Source organism: Sardina pilchardus, chromosome 5 (genome assembly GCF_963854185.1).
Source record: "Sardina pilchardus chromosome 5, fSarPil1.1, whole genome shotgun sequence".
Lineage (NCBI taxonomy): Eukaryota > Metazoa > Chordata > Actinopteri > Clupeiformes > Clupeidae > Sardina > Sardina pilchardus.
The window spans coordinates 21,911,783-21,933,787 of NC_084998.1; the positions used below are offsets into that span (position 1 = coordinate 21,911,783).

The 22,005-nt window shown below is 41.1% G+C and overlaps 3 protein-coding genes across 6 annotated transcripts; 1 reads left to right on the forward strand and 2 right to left on the reverse strand.

Annotated features, from left to right (window-relative positions):
* Positions 1 to 21: 21 nt before the first annotated feature.
* On the forward strand, positions 22 to 14,101 carry arrb2a (arrestin, beta 2a). 4 transcript variants are annotated; one of them, XM_062536926.1, is made up of 16 exons: positions 22 to 223; positions 1,528 to 1,558; positions 1,677 to 1,737; positions 1,873 to 1,917; positions 2,550 to 2,746; positions 4,482 to 4,541; positions 6,641 to 6,708; positions 6,859 to 6,994; positions 7,363 to 7,447; positions 7,732 to 7,804; positions 8,986 to 9,123; positions 10,078 to 10,161; positions 11,529 to 11,552; positions 11,899 to 11,975; positions 12,237 to 12,291; positions 12,885 to 14,101. In XM_062536926.1, exons 1-16 carry the CDS (start codon positions 201 to 203, stop codon positions 12,973 to 12,975), a joined length of 1,248 nt encoding a protein of 415 aa, XP_062392910.1. In that variant the 5' UTR covers positions 22 to 200; the 3' UTR covers positions 12,976 to 14,101. The 4 variants fall into 4 exon arrangements, with proteins under 4 accessions (XP_062392910.1, XP_062392912.1, XP_062392913.1 ...); XM_062536928.1 differs by having other exon boundaries at positions 12,888 to 14,101; XM_062536929.1 differs by lacking the exon at positions 11,529 to 11,552.
* Positions 14,102 to 14,191: 90 nt separating this feature from the next.
* On the reverse strand, positions 14,192 to 17,308 carry si:ch1073-143l10.2 (uncharacterized protein LOC565165 homolog). Its single transcript, XM_062536931.1, has 6 exons — positions 17,030 to 17,308; positions 16,869 to 16,929; positions 16,626 to 16,710; positions 16,381 to 16,454; positions 15,816 to 16,067; positions 14,192 to 14,717 (listed from the first exon to the last, which is right to left on the reverse strand). The coding sequence occupies exons 1-6, from the start codon at positions 17,115 to 17,117 to the stop codon at positions 14,603 to 14,605; spliced, it is 675 nt and encodes a 224-aa protein (XP_062392915.1). The 5' UTR covers positions 17,118 to 17,308; the 3' UTR covers positions 14,192 to 14,602.
* A 1,441-nt stretch (positions 17,309 to 18,749) lies between these two features.
* Positions 18,750 to 20,737, reverse strand: rnasekb (ribonuclease, RNase K b). The gene is made up of 3 exons (XM_062536932.1): positions 20,566 to 20,737; positions 20,051 to 20,133; positions 18,750 to 19,744 (listed from the first exon to the last, which is right to left on the reverse strand). The coding sequence occupies exons 1-3, from the start codon at positions 20,641 to 20,643 to the stop codon at positions 19,600 to 19,602; spliced, it is 306 nt and encodes a 101-aa protein (XP_062392916.1). The 5' UTR covers positions 20,644 to 20,737; the 3' UTR covers positions 18,750 to 19,599.
* Positions 20,738 to 22,005: the final 1,268 nt, after the last annotated feature.

The window sequence follows — 22,005 nt, forward strand, 5'->3', positions numbered from 1 at the left end:
AAACTGATTTCAGCATATGCAGGGCAGTCATGTCAGTGGAGGAGGAGCGAAGGAAGGGAAGTGTGGGGGTAGCACGTTCTGAAAGAAATACCGAGATAGAAAACCCGAATAGGCGCATTGAAAGCAGTACTTTCTATCTGAATGTTTTAAACGGATCCACCGAGAAGTCGTTAAGCTCACAGCTTTAAGCTGCCCTGGAGATGGGGGACAAGGCGGGGACCAGGTAATGTTAACGATAGCTCATTGCAGTAGCGTCCAAATATAATGTGGTTATGTATGCGCTGGTAGCTAGCTAGTTGAGGCGTGAACAGTCAATAGCCTAAATGGTAACGGTATCCAAGAGCAACTCCTGCTCGTTATAGTTGGCTACCAGCTGTGATTGCAGCAGACAGAAATCAAGTGTATTGGACATAAGAAAGCTCACATTTGTGCGTTGCCACTAGAGAAATAATTCAACCATATACTGCTACGACCCAATAGCTAGCTCATGGTATTTCGTCAGGTTTGCTATTGTATGAGCTTAGCTAGCGCAAAGATCAAGAGCCTTGTTTTGATAACGTTAAGCAGCTAGCTGGCTAAGTTAAGTTAGCCAGATTGCTTCAAAGCATTTATCCCTGAAGACAATTTTGCTAATGTATTCTGTTGCAGCTGTGGACTCCTCTGACTGCACGTCCCAATTATCACTCGTATATTGCATTCAGTCGATTAAAGATGTAGCCATCTGCGTCGCTGCACATTTACAAAATCAATGTCTGAATTTGCAAGCGTCGAAGTTAGCGCATACTAAATTATTATTATTATTATTTTGCATTGCAACAAATATAAAATGCACCACACGATCTGAAGGTAATGAATGATGATACATCAAAGGGACTATATAGGAAAGGATGCCTTTAACGTCATGGCATTTTTTAGGTAGACAACCTACATTGCCCACATCTGGTCTGTTGCCGTGTGTTTGGACAGGCTTTAGTTTAGTCTATCTCCAGTGATGACTAAGTATGAAATGTAACACCTTTAGGCGAGGGTAGAATCCTCAGCCAGCAAAGACCACACCACTGATCTCGGCCATTAAGCCTAATCTCTATTGTTTTGAGTCTTGATGTTGAAATCAACATGACATCTGTGTATCCTGAAATTAACTGGTAGGAATAACTCAATTATTTCCTATTTAGGCTCGGGTGTGTTTTGTTTGAACTAGAATGCACTAATCAGTGATCACTAAGTTGTATATCACTGTCATTGCAGGCAGTAATATTGATTGTCAATGCAATTGCAGGGTATCTATTTACACTGTTGTTGTTTGATGGTTTGACCTGGAATTTCAGTCAATTTCTTGGGCAGTGATTTTGCACCTTGCAGCATCGGCTAATGGTCTCTGTTGCACCTGTTTGTACTATTGACATCCATTCTGTCTAGTCTATTGGTGTCATGTATATGGATTTCAGAAGTTTTCACTTGTTTATTTGCTCATATTTCACCTTTGTGCTTATTTTACACTGCCTTGAATTCTGTTTGCCATAACAGGGTATTCAAGAAGTCAAGCCCCAACTGTAAGGTAAGTCATTTGTATCTGACTGCCCTGTCATGCACATGTGACTCTTAAGTGGCCTTATGGTACTTCTCCATGTCTATTCAAAACAAAGGGGATAAAAGCAATGTTCGACTCCTTCTAGGTCACAGTGTACCTGGGTAAAAGAGATTTTGTGGACCATTTGGACCAGGTGGACCCAGTAGGCAAGTTCGCACTGTCAGAGAATCACTAACACGTTTCATCCATTAAGGAAGGTTTCGGCAGAGCTAGAAATAAACTTGTGTCTATTCCTCTGTATCCCCCCCTCCCTCCCGCCCCGGTTTCCTCTCCATCCATAGACGGAGTAATCCTGGTTGACCCAGAATACCTGAAAGACAGAAAAGGTATTTACCCTATATAGAACTACTTCCGGGGTTTTCCTACCTGACTCAAAAGTGTTTCAGGAATTTGTATGATCTAGTGCAGGATTCTCCCTGTCCACACACGATGCATTCAAGAGGTTATAATTAAGAATCAGTCTTATTAGTGATCATCTTTCATAGAGGAGGTCACGGGAATAGATAGAGGGTTGAATCTGAAGAGCACTCGCTAGAATATGATGGAGGGCAGTGATCCAGTTTGCTGTTCGCCTGGATACTGCTGTCCCTGTGAGACCTCTCCAGGCTCAGGTCTGGGCTACCTGAATAGGCTGAAGTATAACGGGGCTGCAGTGTTGTCAACCAAAGAATACTATACTGGTTCTTCTAGTGGATCAACATAAATTATACGGCCTGTTAAATTTGCCTTTCTGTAGTTTGATCATGATATTGGCAGAGATTGTATTGTTATTTGTACTTTGAAAGCTGTTGAACTGGTTAAGGGCAGACCAATATCAACAGCCTGAATATTTTAGTAAGATTGACAATGAAGCTCAAACACTGCTTTATGTTTAACGTGTTAGACAGGTTCTGTGGAACAGGAGGTAATGTACTGAAATGTTCCAACTCCTCTTCCCTTTCTCCCTTGTCCATCGCAGTGTTTGTGACCCTCACCTGTGCTTTTCGGTATGGCCGCGAGGACCTGGACGTCCTTGGCCTGTCTTTCCGGAAGGATCTGTACATTTCCACTTTTCAGGCGTTCCCACCAATCCCGGACGAGCGCAAGCCCAACAGTCGCCTGCAGGAGAGGCTGCTTAGGAAATTAGGCCAGCATGCACATCCCTTTCATTTCACTGTGAGTCCACAGCGACACACACACACACACACGCACACACACACACACACAAGCGCACACACTCTCACTCTCGTACTCTCCACATGCAGGCACGTACTAGCTGCCTCAGGATTTAGCTAACATCTGTAGCTATATATGGGATCTGTTCACAGGCTTAACCAACTCGCGCCTCTGCAAAACAACAGGAAGTAGCACAGGTCCAAAATATAGACAACGCTCTAATCGGGTCATTGAGTGATTATTTTGTTTTTGTTTTTACAGTGTCACTAGCCATGATGTGGATTATATCTCTTTACGGTCATTAATGAAACTGGCAATGAATGCTCACCTCTGCCAGGTGACACTGGTCAGTGTATTTAGGGAGGTCATAAAGCGAAACATTGCACGTAACCACTTCTGCTGGAAAATAGTTCCTCAATTTTGCACAGTTCACATGGTACTATAAATGCATTTCCTGTTCTTAATGACCTCAGTAATAGAATGGCAAGTTCTTGTTTTCTTGGTTAAGGCAACTATCCAACTATTTGCCTTTTAAACCTTCTGCCTGTCAGAACTGACCATTTGTTTAAATGTTGGTCTGTTAAAATTGAATAAACTTCACACTATAACCAAGGGTGTCAGATATAGAAACGCTGGCAGAGGGGATTAATATGATGCATTGTAATGCATGACTGTGGCGGAGAAATGCTTGGTATCAGTGCCCTACCTTTGAACTGATTTGCTATAGACTGTAACCACAATCCCACCACCATGGCCACGCCCTAGAGAGCAAGTGGAAAAGTAAAAATGTATTCTCACCATGGTTTAAATTAGCTAAAACTCAGATTTGGCGTGTGGGGTATAGTCTTAATACCACCTGAGGCCCCTATGGGGATTCACTAGGAAGTGTTTTGAAATTCTGTCTGCTTAATGCACCATTTAACCCGTTTAGGAGGGACAGAAATACCTTTAGTCTATGGAACAAGCTGCTCTGGCTCATGTGACGTGAACATTGGCTACCTTTACGCATTATCACTTCACTGCCCGTCACTACCCTACATGGAGACATATCTCGTGTTGACGAAGCAGAAAGCATAACATGTTATTTGAGCGAATGGGTTTGCACAAACATAGCTTTTGGTGAACGGAGATGCAGATCACTACTGTAAATTCATTCCTTTGCCCAACAGCCCATGTTCTGCGTTCACTCCAGTGAGACAAGTGAAATAAATGTTTTTTTAAAGCTGTTTCATTGCCATAGGCTATTTGCTACAATCATTTTAAGTCTTCTGTTTTCATGGACAGTTACAGGAATCCACATAATTCATGATCTCGTTGCTCTCTAACCTGCCCACGTCTCGACCTCTCTTCTAGCTTCTCTTCATCCGTCGGGATTTGTTAGGATTTTGGTAAATTTTGTCAGGCTACACTTTAGAAGAGAAGACGAAGGGGGCCTCGCTCCACTTGCACCGATGCCATTGTAGAGCAGTGCGATGTGCTCAATGATTTGGTTGGCTAGCTCCAGAGTAATGACACCGCAAATATGGACACAGCCGTTTATTATCATTATTGATTATTATTATTATTATAATCATTATTATTATTAATGGGACCCTCATTGGTCGAGGCCCCTGGGCTGAAGCTCAGGTAAGCCCCTGTATTAAGGCGTCAGTGGGTATAGCAATGTGTGTAGACTGTGTGGGTGTAATGCCTGATGCTGTTACTTATGGTTGTGCTCATGTGTTTGTTCTGATAGATCCCTCAAAACCTCCCCTGCTCTGTCACTTTGCAACCAGGACCCGAGGACACTGGAAAAGTATGTACACACACACACACAGACAAATATATATCTGCAAAAGGGAGCGGCGGCCCCCTCAAATAAATTCTGTGCCCCCGTAGTGTGACCACCACATAACCTATTACATTTCTATCTTGTTGCTATTTCACGTAGATATGGTCCTCTTCCGTTAATTAGGCTACATGCAGCAGCAGCCTATCGTCGTCACGCTCCAAAAGTTTAGGTTCACCCAGGCAATTTCATGTTTTCCTTGAAAAATCACACATCAAATGAGTTGCAAAATAAATAGAATATATAGTCAAGACATTGAAAAGGCTAGAAATAATGATTTTTATATGAAATTATAATTTTGTCCTTCAATAATCGCTTTCGTCAAAGAATAATCCATTCTCAGCAATTACAGCTTTGCAGACCTTTCCATTCTAGCTGTCGATTTGCTGAGATAATCTGAAGAAATTTCACCCCACGCTTCCTTAAGCAACCCCCACAAATTGAATTGGCTTGACGGGCACTTCTTACGTACCATATGGTCAAGCTGCTCCCACAACAGCTCAATAGGGTTGAGATCTGGTGACTGCGCTGGCCACTCCATTACAGACAGAATACCAGCTGACTGCTTCTTCCCTAAAATAGTTCTTGCGTAGTTTGGAGGTGTGCTTTGGGTCATTGTCCTGTTGTAGGAGGAAATTAGTTTGAATCTAGCGCTGTCCACAGGGTATGGCATGGTGTTGGAAAATGGAGTTATAGCCTTCCTTATTCAAAATCCCTTTTACCTTCAAATCTCCCACTTTATCAGCACCAAGGCAGCCCCAGACCATCACATTACTTCCACCATGCTTGGCAGATGGCGTCAGGCAGCCTTCCAGCATCTTTTCACTTTTTCTGTGTCTCACAAATGTTCTTCTGTGTGATCCAAACGCCTCAAACTTCGATTCGTCTGTCCATAAGACTATATTTCCGATCTCCCTCTGTCCAATGGCTATGCACATGCCCATTTTTTAATCTTTTATTGGCCAGTCTCAGATATGGCTTTTTCTTTGCCAGCATCCCGGAGTCGTCTCTTCACTGTGGACTTTGAGACTGGCGTTTTGCGGGCACCATTTAATGAAGCTCCCAGTTTAGGACCCGTGAGGCATCTATTTCTCAAACTAGAGACTCTAAAGTAATTGTCCTCTTGCTTAGTTGTGCACCAGAGCCTCCCACTTGTCTTTCTGTTCTGGTTAGAGCCCATTTGTGCTGTTCTCTGAATGGAGTAGTAGTGTACACACCATTCTTTGAAATCTTCAGTTTCTTGGACATTTCTTGTATGGAATAGCCTTCATTTCTTCAGAAGAAATGAAGAAATGATGTTGAGTTTCAGAAGAAAGTTCTCTTTTTCTGGCCATTTTGAGAGTTTGAATTGAATCCACAAATGCTGATGCTCCAGATACTCAACTACCTCAAAGGAATTCCAGTTCTATAGCTTCTCTAATTTTCAGATGTGCTAAGTGACATAATTGCACAAGGGTTTTCTAATCTTCCATTAGCCTTTTAACATGATTATCTAACACCGTGTACCATTGGAACATGGTTGCTGGAAATTGGGCCTCTGTATACCCATGTAGATATTCCAGCTAGAATAGTAATTTACCACATTAACATTAATGTCTAGACTGTATTTCTGATTAATTTAATGCTATCTCTCTAATAAGGATATTTCTAAGTGACCCCAAACTTTTGAACGGTAGTGGGAGTGGTAAGGTAGCTAACAATCTATCAACTGTGACATGAAATATTTGCCCCCTTTGCCCCCTCTGTCACTGTACTGTGTATCTGGGACTGTCTACAACCCATTTTGTCTTTAGAACTCATGTTCCATACAGCCCAGTCCATTTGCATATAAAATGCTGAACACAGTATTTAATCTTATTTACATGATCGTACATATCAGGCACGCATGAAAAGCACAGAAGGATTGGTGTTCCAAGTTAGGTTTAATCCCATCAACATTTTCTATGAGAAGATTTTCGGCAAATTTAATCTGTTTAGGTTTCAGTTCAGAATACTTGCAGCCCAAGGACGGTTGTACCATAATCTGTATTGATGGATGAATGTATCGTGTCCAATTCTGCCCGTAGGCCTGTGGAGTTGACTTTGAGATAAGAGCATTCTGTGCCAAATCAGTCGAAGAGAAGATACACAAAAGGTACAGAGACGCCTTCTCCGTCTTCTCTCTGCTGTGTTCCCATTTCTGTTGTTATTTTTGTACATCTTTCAGTGGAGTTCATTCAGACGGACGCAGATGAGGTTTGTTTGCTGGTTTGTTATAACTCTACTCCTCGTTCATTTCATTTAGGAATTCTGTGAGGTTAGTGATACGTAAAGTGCAGTATGCGCCCGAGAAGCCGGGACCCCAGCCCATGGTGGAGACGACTCGCAGCTTCCTGATGTCCGATCGCTCGCTTCACCTGGAGGCCTCTCTAGATAAAGAGGTAATGATGGTGTGCAGGCATCAAAAAGGCACGCAGAACTGATAAGTGAAGTCGTGACAGTGTAGTTGTGCCTTGCGAGAGCAAAGACCTATTTTTCTGTGTTCTAAAGATGGGTAGCACCACTCAACCACTTGCATCATATTTCTGCAAAAGCTCCGATATTTTTAGTATGGTCAAGTGTCACTGTGGCTCGTAGCAGGGAAGATACTCTGTAGTGGCACGTGAACATTGTTTACTCTGCGGTTTGTTATGTCTGGACTTTATGAGTAATCACACTTAGTTAAATTAAACAGAACTACACAGGGCAGTTTTCTACCAGGAGGACCCCTCTGTTATGTCTGTGACTCACTGAAGGTTTCTGTCTGCAGCTATACTACCACGGAGAGCCCATCAGCGTGAATGTCCACGTCACCAACAACTCCACTAAGACAGTCAAAAGAGTCAAAATCTCCGGTGAGATCAAGTGACCATACCAGTCGCTTACTGTGTTCTTTTAGCATCTACGTAGTAGAGTCCACTGTTGTGTATTGTTTTCAATACTAGAACATACCTGGGTAATTCAATCAAGTAATCAAATAACGTAACCGTGAAATGCTATTAGAGACTATGATGAAAGAATTAAGCATGAAATATAATTTGGAGCCATTTTTAGCCTGTGTGGTTGTTAAGCCTTGTGTGTGTGTGTGTGTGTGTGTGTGTGTGTGGTGGTCACTGACGTCCTTCCTCTTTCCTCTTAGTTCGTCAGTATGCTGACATATGCCTGTTCAGCACTGCACAGTATAAGTGTCCAGTAGCCCAGCTGGAGGCGGAGTAAGTTAAAACTTCCCTTTTTTATCTGTTAAAGGTCAGCCACGCTATGGTAGTACACAATGCCTTTTGTGCTCTATTTGTTGAATTTGTTTTTGTGTTCTGCCAAATGTGAATCGACCATATTGTCTGAACGGAACATGTGGTCTCGTCTCCGTGAGTGGACATAGTTTGGGGATGAAAGACAAGAAAAGGACTTGTTCCACTAACATTGAAAGAGTCAGTGTAAAGAGACATCCAGTCGCCCAGGACAATAATCTTCCTGTCCTGGTCAAAGCATAGAGGAGGACTGTGTGGAGACGACAGAGAGGAAGGGCGTGTCTTTTTTAGCTGTTCAGTCTCAAAATGACCAACTTCTGCAGAAAATGCTGGTTTCATATTCTCCGTCATCTCTCTCTCTCTCTCTCTCTCTCTCTCTCTCTCTCTCTCTCTCTTTATGCCTTTTGACTTCATGAGGAGGTTATTTTTTATTTGATTAGCGTTCGTATCTTTAGACCTTGTGTTGTTTATAGAAAGTTGTTTGCAGTGAGCAACAACAAAGCTAGTGTTGCTAACAAACATAGTTAAGCAACAAGGCCCGAGAGGCCATAGTTTACACTGATTTTAGAACAGCTAAGTGGCGTTGAAGGGCAAGCAACTCTAACTTTTGTGTGAGTTATGGTAGCGCATTACTAAAGAACAAAATGCGGTCAAGGTTACTTGAATACTTTTAGTTAGAATACTGGTTTAATAATCAGTAGTAGTCAGAGAAGGAGGAGGAGGAGGAGGAGGGATATTGTTTAGATAACAAGTTGAAGTCAAGGAATTGGCCCAGCTCATGAAGATGGAATTAGGGAAATCTGTAAGGGTTGCTGAGATAGTGTCAGTCAGATGTCAGTTCCTCACCTAAACTTCTGCAGTGTAACTCGATCCCGATAACACAAAGCACTCCAGTGCAGAAGTGCAGAAGTGCTGACGTGTTAGTATGTTAACACCTTCCAGTTTCAGATGAGCAGACACAAAAACACACCACACACACACACACACACACACACACGTACACATGCTGTGCATTGCAGTAATTTAGTGTGATGACCTTTTTAAGAGACTTTACGAGCACAGGAAACGTGTCTCACTTGCACTTCATATATTATTCATCGTGTTTTATTTGTGTGTGTGTGTTTATCTGCTTTTCACCCACACAGCGACCAGGTGTCGTCCAGCTCAACGTTTTGTAAGGTGTACACACTGACGCCCACACTGAACAACAACCGCGAGAAGCGGGGCCTGGCCCTGGACGGCAAGCTGAAGCACGAGGACACTAACCTGGCCTCCAGCACCATGTAAGCTCACGCGTCATGGGGCCCGCAGGGCATAAACTGGGTAGTCTGTAATGGTATGCTAGTGTGTGTTCACAGTTTACCTCTAGTCATGTAGCAGATTCTTGTCAGTTTACCTCTAGTCATGTAGCAGATTTGATTACAATACAGGTATATACTGTAGGTGTGTGTATGTCCTCTCTGGGAATCTAAACTGAAGGCTTTATTAGCTCTCTGCTTAGTTGACAACCATCGCAAGTTAAGAACTTCAACAGCGGCTATTAATATTCAATTTCATTATGCTGATATGAATGTGGCTACTTGTGCTATTTCTTAATGATGTCAGTACTTAAATTAAGGAACTTTTAATTTACCAATGAAGTGAATGTCAATGAACTTGGGAGTGCCCCTCCATTTGAGAGGTAACTTTAGGACAGCAGACATAAAGTACAGTACGTGAGTCATATGTGGGTATCTAACAGAGAGGCTACACCGGATGCCCATAAACCGAGTCCTGATTACGACTTGTAGATAAAAAAAATGTTTATCAAACGTACGTGGCGCAATCATGTCTGGTGTAGCCAGTTCCTTCAATCATAGTGGAAGCTAATTATTGCAGCAAACGCAACGCAAATGGAACGCTTCAGTTACGTGCCCGGTGTAGCCTCCCTGTAAGAGTGAGGATTGTCTCAAAGGTAATGGAAAGGCATCTCTGCCTCCCAGTGATGGTAACTAAATCATCAAAAGCATTTTCATAAGTTTGTTTTGGTTTTGGACGACAAGTGAAATGCGTCACTCTGTGCTTTTCATTTCCTGTGGAAAAGGTCCAGCTATGATATTATCAGGAAGTGGTAGAGCTGTGGCTTTTCAAATTTAGACCAGTCTTGCTTTGAAAACCACTGTGTCACAGATATCGACCTGCAGGCGATAGCCTGCTTGAGCGGTGGCGCTAACTGTTTTGTTGGGGTGGGCCCACAGTGCGAAGGACGTCAGCAACAAGGAAGTGCTGGGCATCCTGGTGTCCTATCGGGTGAAGGTCAAGCTGGTGGTTTCGCGCGGAGGGTGAGCTTTGCCACTTATTCAGATGACTGCATGCGCACCAAGGCACTTAAGCTTTCATGATCCATCATTTCACTGTCTTAGACAGACACACACATACTCAATTGTGTACACACAGAAACACACACACACACACACACACACACACACACACACACACCATGAGTGGCTCTTGCAACAGTAACCGCAACCGTCTCTAGAAAGAGTTTGGCCAGTTAGCATAGATGCTCTCTCCAATCTCCTAAAATGTACTAGGGAAATCCCAATGCGTATGCTAAATTAACTTATTTGCATGATCACCTAGCGGTATTTTGCAGACTCATGTAGAAAGGCCCTGAACTCCATATTCATTGAGGCACAGTATATGTGGACAATACATGTGAACTTGCACATTTGAAAGAAGCAATCCTCAATGTGCACCATTAGAAGATCATCTTGTACATTTGTTTATGAACTATATGGAGTTTCCACATATTTTTATGATGCACACCTTTAGTAAATCAGGCCCTAACTACAGTAACCTCTTCAGTATGATTGAGTGGGTGTGGTGTGGCCTAAGATGAAGTCACTGTTGGACGACGCGTTTGCCAGTCACTTAAGTGATTAAAAACACACACCTCCTACTGTGGCTGAATACCAAATCACTGCATATGTTTAGGCCATTGCAGTGTCTGTAGGCACCATAGTGCATCAGAGACCCAAAAGCACTTGCCCCACTGGCACTCTAAAATGCACGTTGTGGTCAGCACTGCCGTAGTAGCCATCACTTTCGTAAGAGGGGTCATGTGGACCTTGAAGCTCTCCTGAATCTGAGTTCAGTCTGAGTTCATACTGAATTAATCTCAGTCAAGATAACTGTATGCTAAATAACAATATGCTGACAAAGATTCTTTGTCTACATTGTGCTGTTGGCACCTGTCAACCTAGGTAGCTGCAGGCAGCCTATGGTCATTATTCTTTTTCCAGAATTGGCATATTCAGGTAGATTTATGTAAATCTGAAAATGATGCTGATCGTCATTGTTTCATCTGAGAACTATCCATGGTGCTGAATCAGATGGCTAGAGGAGAGAGTCCGTAGAGTTGCATTACTCATCCAATATACAAGATGCTTATTATAACAGCACACACACACACACACACACACACACACACACACACACACACACACACACACACACACACAACGTAGAGATGATGTGTATATATGTGCTTGTTTTTTTGGGCTTTTTTTTGTTTATTTTTAGTTCATCCCATTTCATTTCTCCCTCTCCTGTGTGTGTCTTCTGTTGATCTTTTCCTCCTGTCTGTCTCTGTCTCTGCCCCCCCCCCCCTGTCATCTGTCTCTGTCTCCCTGGTGGGTTTCCTCAGGCTCTTAAGCGGATTGTTGGAGAGGTAATTTTACACCTGAGTGGTCTGTTTCCAAGCATCTTTGCCAAGCTCACCTGAGACGTTTGGGGGTGAACTGTGTGTGTGTGTGTGTGTGTGTGTGTGTGTGTGTGAGCGAGAGAGAAAGAGAGAGAGAGGAGAGAATGCTGTGCTTGTACACCTTTTGGGGGTTCCCTAGTATCCAGTTGTCTTTTGATCCTTTTGTGTTTGCTTGTTTTTTCCATTTGGTTGATATTTGATTTGAGATAAACGCTAATGCTAAAGTGTTAGAAATACTGTATGTACTATCAGAAACATCAAATGATTGAGCTGGGTCGTTTGTTTTTCTCACCCTTTGTGTTTGTTTTAACAGGGACGTGTCGGTGGAGCTGCCCTTTGTCTTGATGCACCCCAAACCCACAGACCTCCCAGTGTCTCGGCCACCATCAGGTACAAGCTTTGGTCCACAAACACGGCGCCCTTTAGAGACTCGTTCCTAGTTGAATGCAGCAAATGACGATATATCGTATGCTGTATCTCAAGAAAAAAAGAATATGTAAAGCTAAGAAGTGCGATAGAAATTTTAGCTAAAGTTTCTTCAAATTTAATTTTCAATTGAAAATGAAGTAATTGTGCAGCCCTATTGTGAGATTGATTTTGTAATTTATGTTGTAATAATATTTCTGCTGACGTTACTGTACATTTCCACAGCTGTCCCTGAGATGGATCCTCCTATTGACACAAACCTAATTGAGTTTGACACAAAGTAAGTTCACCATTTCTCCATGCTTAATGTCTTAACTCTAGTCATGTCCAGTTTTATTCCAAATTTCAACCATGTAAACAGTCTTTCTGAGGAACATACCTAGATGAAAAATGTAGCTTGTCTTGAAGGATATGAGTGTCTAGGGTTTAAGTATGTTTCCAAAACTCAGTCCTATCTTGCAACAAACTGCATTGTTACCCTCAGCGCTTGGCAAGGGGGGCAAAGCGTATTGTCATTTGGTCCATCCATCCGTGTTGATGGATGGAGGGTACTGATCAGATGTACCATATCTTGGACCTACCACATGGTCACTCACAGCTGACTCTGAATGCAGATACTGGACTTTGGTTAACACTGCATGACTGGGGCAAGGATCTGCTGTCTCCTCACTGCTCTTGGCTATTGTCGTTAGCAGTAAATCAAATTAAGCCTCCATTCATGGATCCAAATCTGACCAGTGATTTCCGTTGCCATTTACATGAACGATTGTGAATGCCAGAGACGTTAAAGGCAGCCATGAATCATTGTTAGTTCTGTGGCACTTCAGACCAGCATGTAACCATAATTTGCCCCTGCTTGTCTTTGTCTTGCAGCAGCTTCTCTCAAGATGACGACTTTGTGTTTGAAGACTTTGCCCGTTTAAGGCTTAAAGGAGTGATCAATGAGAAGGATGAAGACTGCTAAAGATATTTCTTTTTTTCTCTCTTTCTGTAACATCCCCTCCTCCTCTCCTTTCGCCTTCTTTCTCTCCCACACACAATCTATATATCATTCGTGTATACTGAACAGAGAAAACGGTCTGCCTGAGACTGACACTGAAAACCCTGTCCTCCATCTCTTTGACGCATTTATCCCCTGCTTAGGAGTTTTATTGAAACAAGGCAGCTTTATCATTTACAGGGACCCACCACAGTTACTGTAATTAGAGAAAGAGTTGAGCGAGAGGGAGAGAGAGAGAGAGAGAGAGAGAGAGAGAGAGAGAGTGAGAGATCAAAACAGGTGCTGGTGAGTTTTCACATGAAGCGAGGCATCTGTTTTTGACCATGATGGACTCTGCGAAGAAACAAACCATTACAAATGACCCTCTTCTGCTTTTCTGCAAGTTTTTTAAATTCAGTTGTTCGTCAAATAGCTTAACTTCTCTGTGACGGGGGGATTAAAAAATAACAATCGCAAAGGACATCAGGATCAGCATCATCTCAGCTCCCGTATGCAGTCTTACTTAGAATGTGAAGATACCCGTGGAATCGTGGATTATGATGCCCTGTCATTTTACATATATGAAAATCCTATTTAATAAGTGTCATTTGCATTGTGAGATCATGATCTAGATTTGAAGTGAAGTTGAAATTAAAATGATGGCGTGAAAAGGGTGACAAAAGAACACCTTTTTCACATGTCTGGGGAGTTGTCAACTGATAGCTTGCCCTAATGAGCTGCACGGCACAAGTGGAAATTGTTATAGTGTTCGCTTTTGCATGAAGCTTTGACAGGTGTTAACTTGCGAGAACACCAAATTCAGAGCAGTCTGTGCTTTCACTCCCGAGGGGTGGGGTGGGTGGGTGGGGGGGGGGGAATCATGTCAAGAATGGAGCATTCTGTGTTGCTGTGAAGGATCTTTTCGTGTGTGTGTGTGTGTGCGTGCGTGCGTGCGTGCGTGCGTGCGTGTGGATGTGAATGTCCTGCAATCCTGTACAAATGAATGAGACTGCTGCTTTTCTGTTCTGTTGGACACCATTGACAAAACAGAACAACGGGTTAAGATGAAACAAGCTGTTGATAATAATTATTGTTATGTTCATTTTCATCATCATCAGAAATGTGCTGTTGGCCAATTTTTTTTTTTTCAATTTCAGATTTTTATTTAATTTTCTAATTAAATGTGAGAAAATCTAAAAACTACGCTGAATGTTTTTATTTTGTTGTATTTTTAGAAAAACACTGAAATGCTATCACTGCAGACTGAATTAAAAGAAATCTGTTATGATCAAGTAAGACCTATACTTAAATGCACAGTAGTGAATAAGGAATTAGTACATTAGTTTTAAGTCAGAAACATGCTGATCAAATCCATCACAAAAGTAAACATTAGAGGTATCTGAAAATTAAATGAGGTATCAGCCATTTCTAACATTGAGTAGTTAATGCACCTACTTACAATTGCACAATTCAAATACAACAAAGATCCATTAAATAGTATTCCCCATCCTGTAAATAAATATTTTAAAATGTGCAAACATATACAGTATAAGTATAACTTATTTTAAAATGTCTTGGTTATGCAACCACTATAAATTGCAACCAACTGAAATTAACTCTTCATGACCGAAGGCTCATCTGTCAGATCCTGTTCACCATCCGCTGGATGTAGCTGTTGAGCTTCTGGGTGGTTACGGGTGCCCATATGTTCAGCAAAACGCTGCCACCTAGTGGATTATAGGAAGAACACAGAATTGACAAAGTAGGCTGAGGATAGATTTTTGTGGGAACTTCCGTACACACACTCAAAGACTCATTTATTCTGTAAAATGACGATGACAAATCAAGGGGTAGTGCGCTTTGAGTTCTAAAATATTTGATGCACCTTGTTGCCCTAACAGTTGAATTAAAGGTTTAATGCATGTTCACCTGTTGTGAACTGGGAAACCAAGTAGCCTATGTTTGCAACACGTTTTGGCACAACTTTAATCGTTGCCCATACATGAGATTACAGTAGATTGGTTTAGTTAACATTGTGTACTTTGTACACTAAATGCTGAAACACTGAGCTACTACACATGTTTTCATGTGTCTACTACTAGCTATCCCACATATCATTTTATTAGTTTGAAAATGACTGATAACCTTCCCATGTTTAATACGTAATTTTATATGTGGAGAGCTCAAATATTGGCACAATATTTTATATGTGGAGAGCTCAAATATTGGCACCACTTTAATCAAAATTGTGTTTTTCAGGATGTAACACTGAAGTGATTTCAAGGGTGGGAAATAATATGAAAACCCGGATTTGAACAGACTTATTTTTCAAGCCTTGATGTTGAGCCCTGTTCATGATATAGAAGTTTGAACTAAATCTGTGGCATTGCAGCAACAGCCTTATCTGATTTGACACTGCATGAGCCAGCTAGGATAGAGGGTGGGTGAAGCTAAGCTTTAAAACATACTGAATGAATGAAGCTAAACAATCAAATAGTACTTAAACTGATAACTGATGCACACTTTGAACTGTCAAAGTAGACCATTAGAGTCAATTGCCACAGAGCAGCAGAGCAGGGTATGATCACATGCTGCCTTGGATTGAAAGATGTGTGCTCACTACACATAATGATGCATGATAGGTGAGATGACCATGTCTTATTTCAGTTAATGCTAAAACATCCCTATCTGACCTAGAATGTTGTGTCCCAAGGACTTCGGCCTCATGCCTTTTCTGTGTAGCATACTGGTGGTGAAGTATGCATAGGGTAATTTGAAAGGAAAAAAACATTTAATCAATGAAAACACAACCTCCTTCATCTCACCTTTCTTGCATTTGATTGTATTTGTTAACTCGGCTTGCCTCCAGCCTCTTTTCTTTCATCCAGCGCTCCAGAAGTTCCTCTTTCTCTTGCCGAACAGCAGAGAGCTCATTTCTTAGAGCCACCAGCTCCCATCTCTGAGAGGTCAGTTCCTTAGATTGCAGCTCCAGGGAGTACTCGTAGTCAGCCATGTTGGTCTTCAAAGTGGCCATTTCACGGCCGAAGACCAAGGCTTCATTGCGGAAACGGACAACCCTAAGAGTCAGGGGAAGATCAGTTACTTATTTTATGTAGCCTATACTATATACTGAGTTCTGTGAACAGTTTTCACATTATGGGAAGGGATATGACAAAATACCATTCACAGCCAGAGGAAACTAAATCCGATCTAAAACTTTGAGAATGGTGGTTTCATGCATCTTAAATCTGTATTGTCGGCTAAATATTCTTGAAACAGACACAGAGTTATACATCTAATGATATTAAGCAAATTGATTTATACCATCAAAACACACACACACACACACACACACACACACACACACACACACACACAGAGTTAACTCACTGTGCATGGCAGTACTGCAGCTCTGCCTCTTTAAGATAAAGGGCTGCAGTGAGGTCTCTGAGCTGTTCTCTGAACTGCAATAAATTCAGACACAATATAATAATAAAAATAATGACTGACAAGCAACAAACACTACCACATAAAGGAAGTTGGCTCTCCAATTTGATTAGGTATGCTAGATCAGCGTAGATGTCATGCATGTCCATATGACTATAGAGAAGGTATAGGCAAAACTATGGTATGACCTTCATTCGATCCTGTTCACTTTCCCTTAAGACCAGCTGATGCTTGAGTGACAGCTCATCGTTTGCTCCACATCCATGTCTTTCACTAACAAATGAAATGTAACAATGAACACACAAAGGCTAAGCTGTGCCCGATCATAAAATAACAATAGGCCTACTAGATAAGAGAGGACAATTATACATGAAACATATTTCAAATCTTAACATAATTCCCAATGATTCAATTATCATCATAAATCCTACCGAGTCTGAAGACTGTCCAATAGTTTGTCTCGCAGACCAACCTTTTCTTCCAAACTTGAAACTGTCATTAAGCAAATTAAACAAACATGCCTACTTTACAATCATGAACTAACGATTGGAGAGAAAAAAACATTCACTGCATTTAACACCAATTGACTTACGTGAATCGAATAAACCATGAAATGGATCTTTCTGAAGGTAGTCTCTTTTGAACAATTCACCACGCACGTGACTCCTCCACTTCTCCATTGTTGTTGTAGACCGAGCCAAGTGCCCGAGTAGTTTAGTTTTAGCTTCTTGCCTACGAATCCAACGAGTATAATCCCATGTAAAATAGTGTCTTTAGTCCACACTATTAAAATAATATTCCGCGTCGGAGAAAATACAAGTGTTTCGCTCAACTTTATTTCGCCTTTTCGTTTACACTGTTTGACCTAGTAGACCTTCCTTCCAACTTTAACTATCCAATCGCCTTCACTCTGCAAAATACATCTAACACAGACCTTAGGAGCTTTGGATACCTGTGAAATATGCTTTGCACACATTTACTTTACATATGCTTGTATTCCACCTAGATAGAATCAAAGTAAGGCTGAATGATATCATATAGGTGCTAGTCATATAATTAGAATATCATCAAAATGTTGAAAAGATGTCAGTGATTCTTTCAAAAAGGGAAACTTGTAGGCTATATTCATTTATTACACACAGACTGATACATTTCTTTACATTTTGATGATTATTACTGACAACTAATGACAAATCCCAAATTCAGTCCATGTATCTCAGAAAATTAGAATATTAGACCTCAAATACAAAAAAAAAAGTTTTCTTTTTTAGAATTGTTGGCCGACTGAAAAGTATGAACATGGAAAGTATGAGCATAACAGCACTCAATACTTAGTTGGGGCTCCTTTTGCCTGAGTTACTGCAGCAATGCGGCGTGGCATGGAGTCGATCAGTCTGGTACTGCTCAGGTGTTATGAGAGCCCAGGTTGCTCTGATAGTGGTCCTCAGCTCTTCTGCATTGTTAGGTCTGGTGTATCACATCTTCCTCTTCAAGGTTAAGGTCAGGCGAGTTTGCTGGCCAATTAAGAACAGGGATACCATGGTCCTTAAACCAGGTACTGATTGGCACTGTGTGCTGGTGCCAAGTCCTGTTGGAAAATGAAATCTGCATCTCCATAAAGTTGGTCAGCAGCAGGAAGCATGGAGTGCTCTAAAACATCCTGGTAGACGGCTATGTTGACCCTGGACTTCAGAAAACACAGTGGACCAACATCAGCCGGTGACATGGCACCCCAAACAATCACTGACTGTAGAAACTTGACTTCAAGCAGTGTGTCTTCATTGAACCTTTTCACAATATTCTAAATTTCTGAGATACTGAATTTGGGGTTTTTATTAGTTTTCAGTTATAATCATCAAAGCAAATAAAAGCAATAAACTCTTGAAATATATCAGTCTGTGTGGAATGAATGTATACATTAGAAAAGTGAATGGAATTACTGAAATAAATCAACTTTTTCATGATATTCTAATTATATGACCAGCACCTGTATAAAATAAAATAATATATAAAAATATAATTTCCAACACCAAACAGGTGTCATAAAATTACAAGCTCAATGTTCATTTAGAAGTGTATGGTTCACACGACAGCAACTTTATTTCATTTTTCTGATGAAATCTACATTTTGCATTTGTTTAGTTAGGATCTGCTCTGTTAACATTCTGAGAGATTGGACATATGATGAACAAGAGTTGTACAGTTAGTTTACTTGATATGAGGTCATTCTGTTTCCTCAGGCCAGTACTGTTTCTATAATTTGATGGGGCCCGAGAAACGGCCAAAAAATGAGTAAAAAATCAGTTCACATGGTCGTTATAACCATTCTGGACTTTAATTTGTGAATCATGTACAGCAGAGGACAATACATTTTTCCAAAACAAATATTATTGTTTTTGTAATAACAGATTTAAAATAAATCCTCATAAATAAACCAAACACGCACTCACTCACGCACGCACGCACACACACACATACACACACATGCGCGCGCACGCGCACACACACACACACACACACACACACACGTTTCAAAGATACGGCTGCAGTTCACTCCTTGGTCTTCATAGACAATTTCATTTTTCACAGCAGACAAATAAGACATCTCAAGTATGTTTCGGCATACCCCATGGTTTCACAACACAAGACTCTCATAGAACATCTTGACCACTACAATAGTATATGATTTTGCATCACACTAGCACAGATAGAGAATTTTAATGTGTGTAAACATTAACACCTGCCTTTCCTAAAACTACTCTTGATCATTGTTAACTAATGGAGGAATTGGTATGTTGTGGCCACTTTCACTACTCAGTCAGTGTACCCTCCTGGATCAATATAGTCTCTCAGTTGTAACTTCTTCCACATAATTATCTACAATCTAGCCTTTGTTTTATCATACATGACAAGGGTTTTGTGTAAGACATAACAGGGTTTTGTATGTACAATTAAAACTCTGGAAGGTTTGTTTTGCTTCAAAATACAGTTCACAGCATACATCCTGAAAAAAATATCATGATGACAAGCAGAATAGGAATGATGAATACCACAACACATACTAATAAATAAATAAACAAGGATAAGTGAAATTAGCAAATTCCACCTTTCCCTGCATAGAATCTGGTCTTCAATTGGCAGAGCCTTGTCCAGCTTGGTGAGTTACTGGACCATGTATTCCTGGCGCTTGTTCAACCTGAACTGTAAAAGAGAGACAGCCCCTACTGCCACATAGATGGCAGCTGCAATGAAACAGTTGATGCCCACTTGATTGTATAGGCCATATATTGTCCCTGGTGGATTCTTGCTGCAAGGAGGACACAAAGGCATAAGGTTAGAGAAGCCAAATCAGAGACAGATGAAATCTTAAGCCGTTTAGCAGCAACCTTTATTTAGCTTAAGAAGTATGAAAGAGGCCATTTAGAGGTACATTCCTGAACATGAAGGGGTTTTATTACTGGGGTCCCTTAAACAAATTGTGTGTGTGTGTGTGTGTGTGTGTGTGTGTGTGTGTGTGTGTGTGTGTGTGTGTGTGTGTGTGTGTGTGTGTGTGTGTGTGTGTGTGTGTGTGTGTGTGTGTGTGTGTGTGTGTGTGTGTGTGTGTTCTACTTACTCATTGCGGATATCTTCCTCAGTGAACGGAACGTCTTCAATAAGCACAGCTGACTTTGCACTGAAGAAGATGCCCAGCATCACCTAGGGGAAACAATACAACAACAATACAAGACGTCTGTCACATTACTTTCACAACTAAAATGGCATTCGAATGCATCTACCATGGCACAACACAGATTCAAAGTTCATCAACAAATTACATTAGATAGCCTAAAAGAAATGACAGGCTGCATTATAGCAACTGCTAACTAACCTAAACCTAGCTCATAGCATCACATGCCGACCAAACGAGAGGCACTTACGACAAAACATCAGTTAACACTGAAACATATACTCTCTACAAGACTTATTTGCAAATATCAAGAAGATTCACATCAAGGGATATGATAAAGGTTCACAGCATCTCGCTAACGCTTCTTTGCTAGCTAGCTTAGCTAGGAAGCTTAGCAATTTGACAACTAGCCATCTTTGGCCAGCATTAACAAGGGAGGATTGCATATTACTAATTCTTACCAGCATGATGACTCCCCATATGCTTAATACGATCCCACATGCGGCCATTTTCGGACCGCAAAATAAAAGGGACGGCATTTTCTACAATATAACAGCAATTCGCTCAAATACGCGAAAAAATTACAGTCTCTTCCTGTGCGAAGGACAAGTGGTGCGCGCTAGTCTATCAGCTGACGTACGATTCATCAAATCGGTAATTTTCGTGAGTGTTCGGCCCATGGGCCCATGCCATCTCGGAAGGGGACACCCTTTACTGTCTATGAGGGTACATGGTGTGTTTTGTCGCAATATCAGAGAAGTACGAATTTTACTTGCTGCAGGACATAAATGCTATACAACTTTCAGTTTAACATAATAATTTAATAACAATGCATACATTATTTATTGCAACTTCAGACGCATACTAATACGCTTCCAAGAAATGAGCCCCCTCCTCAGAATCCTGTCGTCCAGTAATTCTCAGTCATGTGATATTGATGGCACGATACTACCAAAGATCGTATAGTTACTTGCTTTATAAACCGTCTCTGATACAACTTTATTTTGTGATCTGCATCTGGAGGACATTGGCCACCTATTTTGGTCTTGTAACTACACTGGCAACTTCTGGAGATGTGTTTGCAATGATATTTTCAAGCATATTCTTTCAGATTTCACCTATTCTCCTTTAGTAGGCCTAATGTAGGCTACTGTTTGGCTTCACATCTCATCCATATGGTAAATCTAATCACTTCTATATCATCAACTTGGGAATACTTCTTGCGAAATTTCACATTCACAAATCTAAATTCTGTAACCAAATGCTATCTTCTACAGCCTTCTTGAATGAAGCTAAACAGCACATTAAAAATATTGTACACTCAAAAAATCCCAAAGCTATAAAAACTCAAATACATTTTGATTTATTTATGTCCACGTAATGTCATCCCTTTGTGTTGTTTATGTTCCCCCTGGCATAATCTCAGTCCTTAATGTTTGTATGTTTTGTTACTGTCAATATTATTGTTGTAATACAAAAAAAATAAAAAACTTTATTTTACAGTCTATAGATATTTCCGATCTTTTAGAAGATACCAGTTGCACAGACGGCTCCAAACATGAATCGTTTGTATAGGCAAATGAATGGCAGAGAAATGTCCTTATGTCTGTTATGTTTCGTCTTATATCTTATTTGCACACACTATTTAAATGCAGAATGTTCAGGGGCCTGTACTACGAAGGGAGCTCAACCTACCCAGATGTAACCCAGGGTTACTTTGCTAAACCGGGGTTGACAAAACCTGGTTATCTTCATTGGTGCTAATCGGTACTACGACGCTGAGTAAGAAGTTGATTTGTTGAACTGGGGTTAACCTCATCGGAGTTGGTGCGCGTTCACATAAAATGGGCGGGTTGCAGCGCATATCACCACTTTTAATGATGACGCGATCACGCTATTTT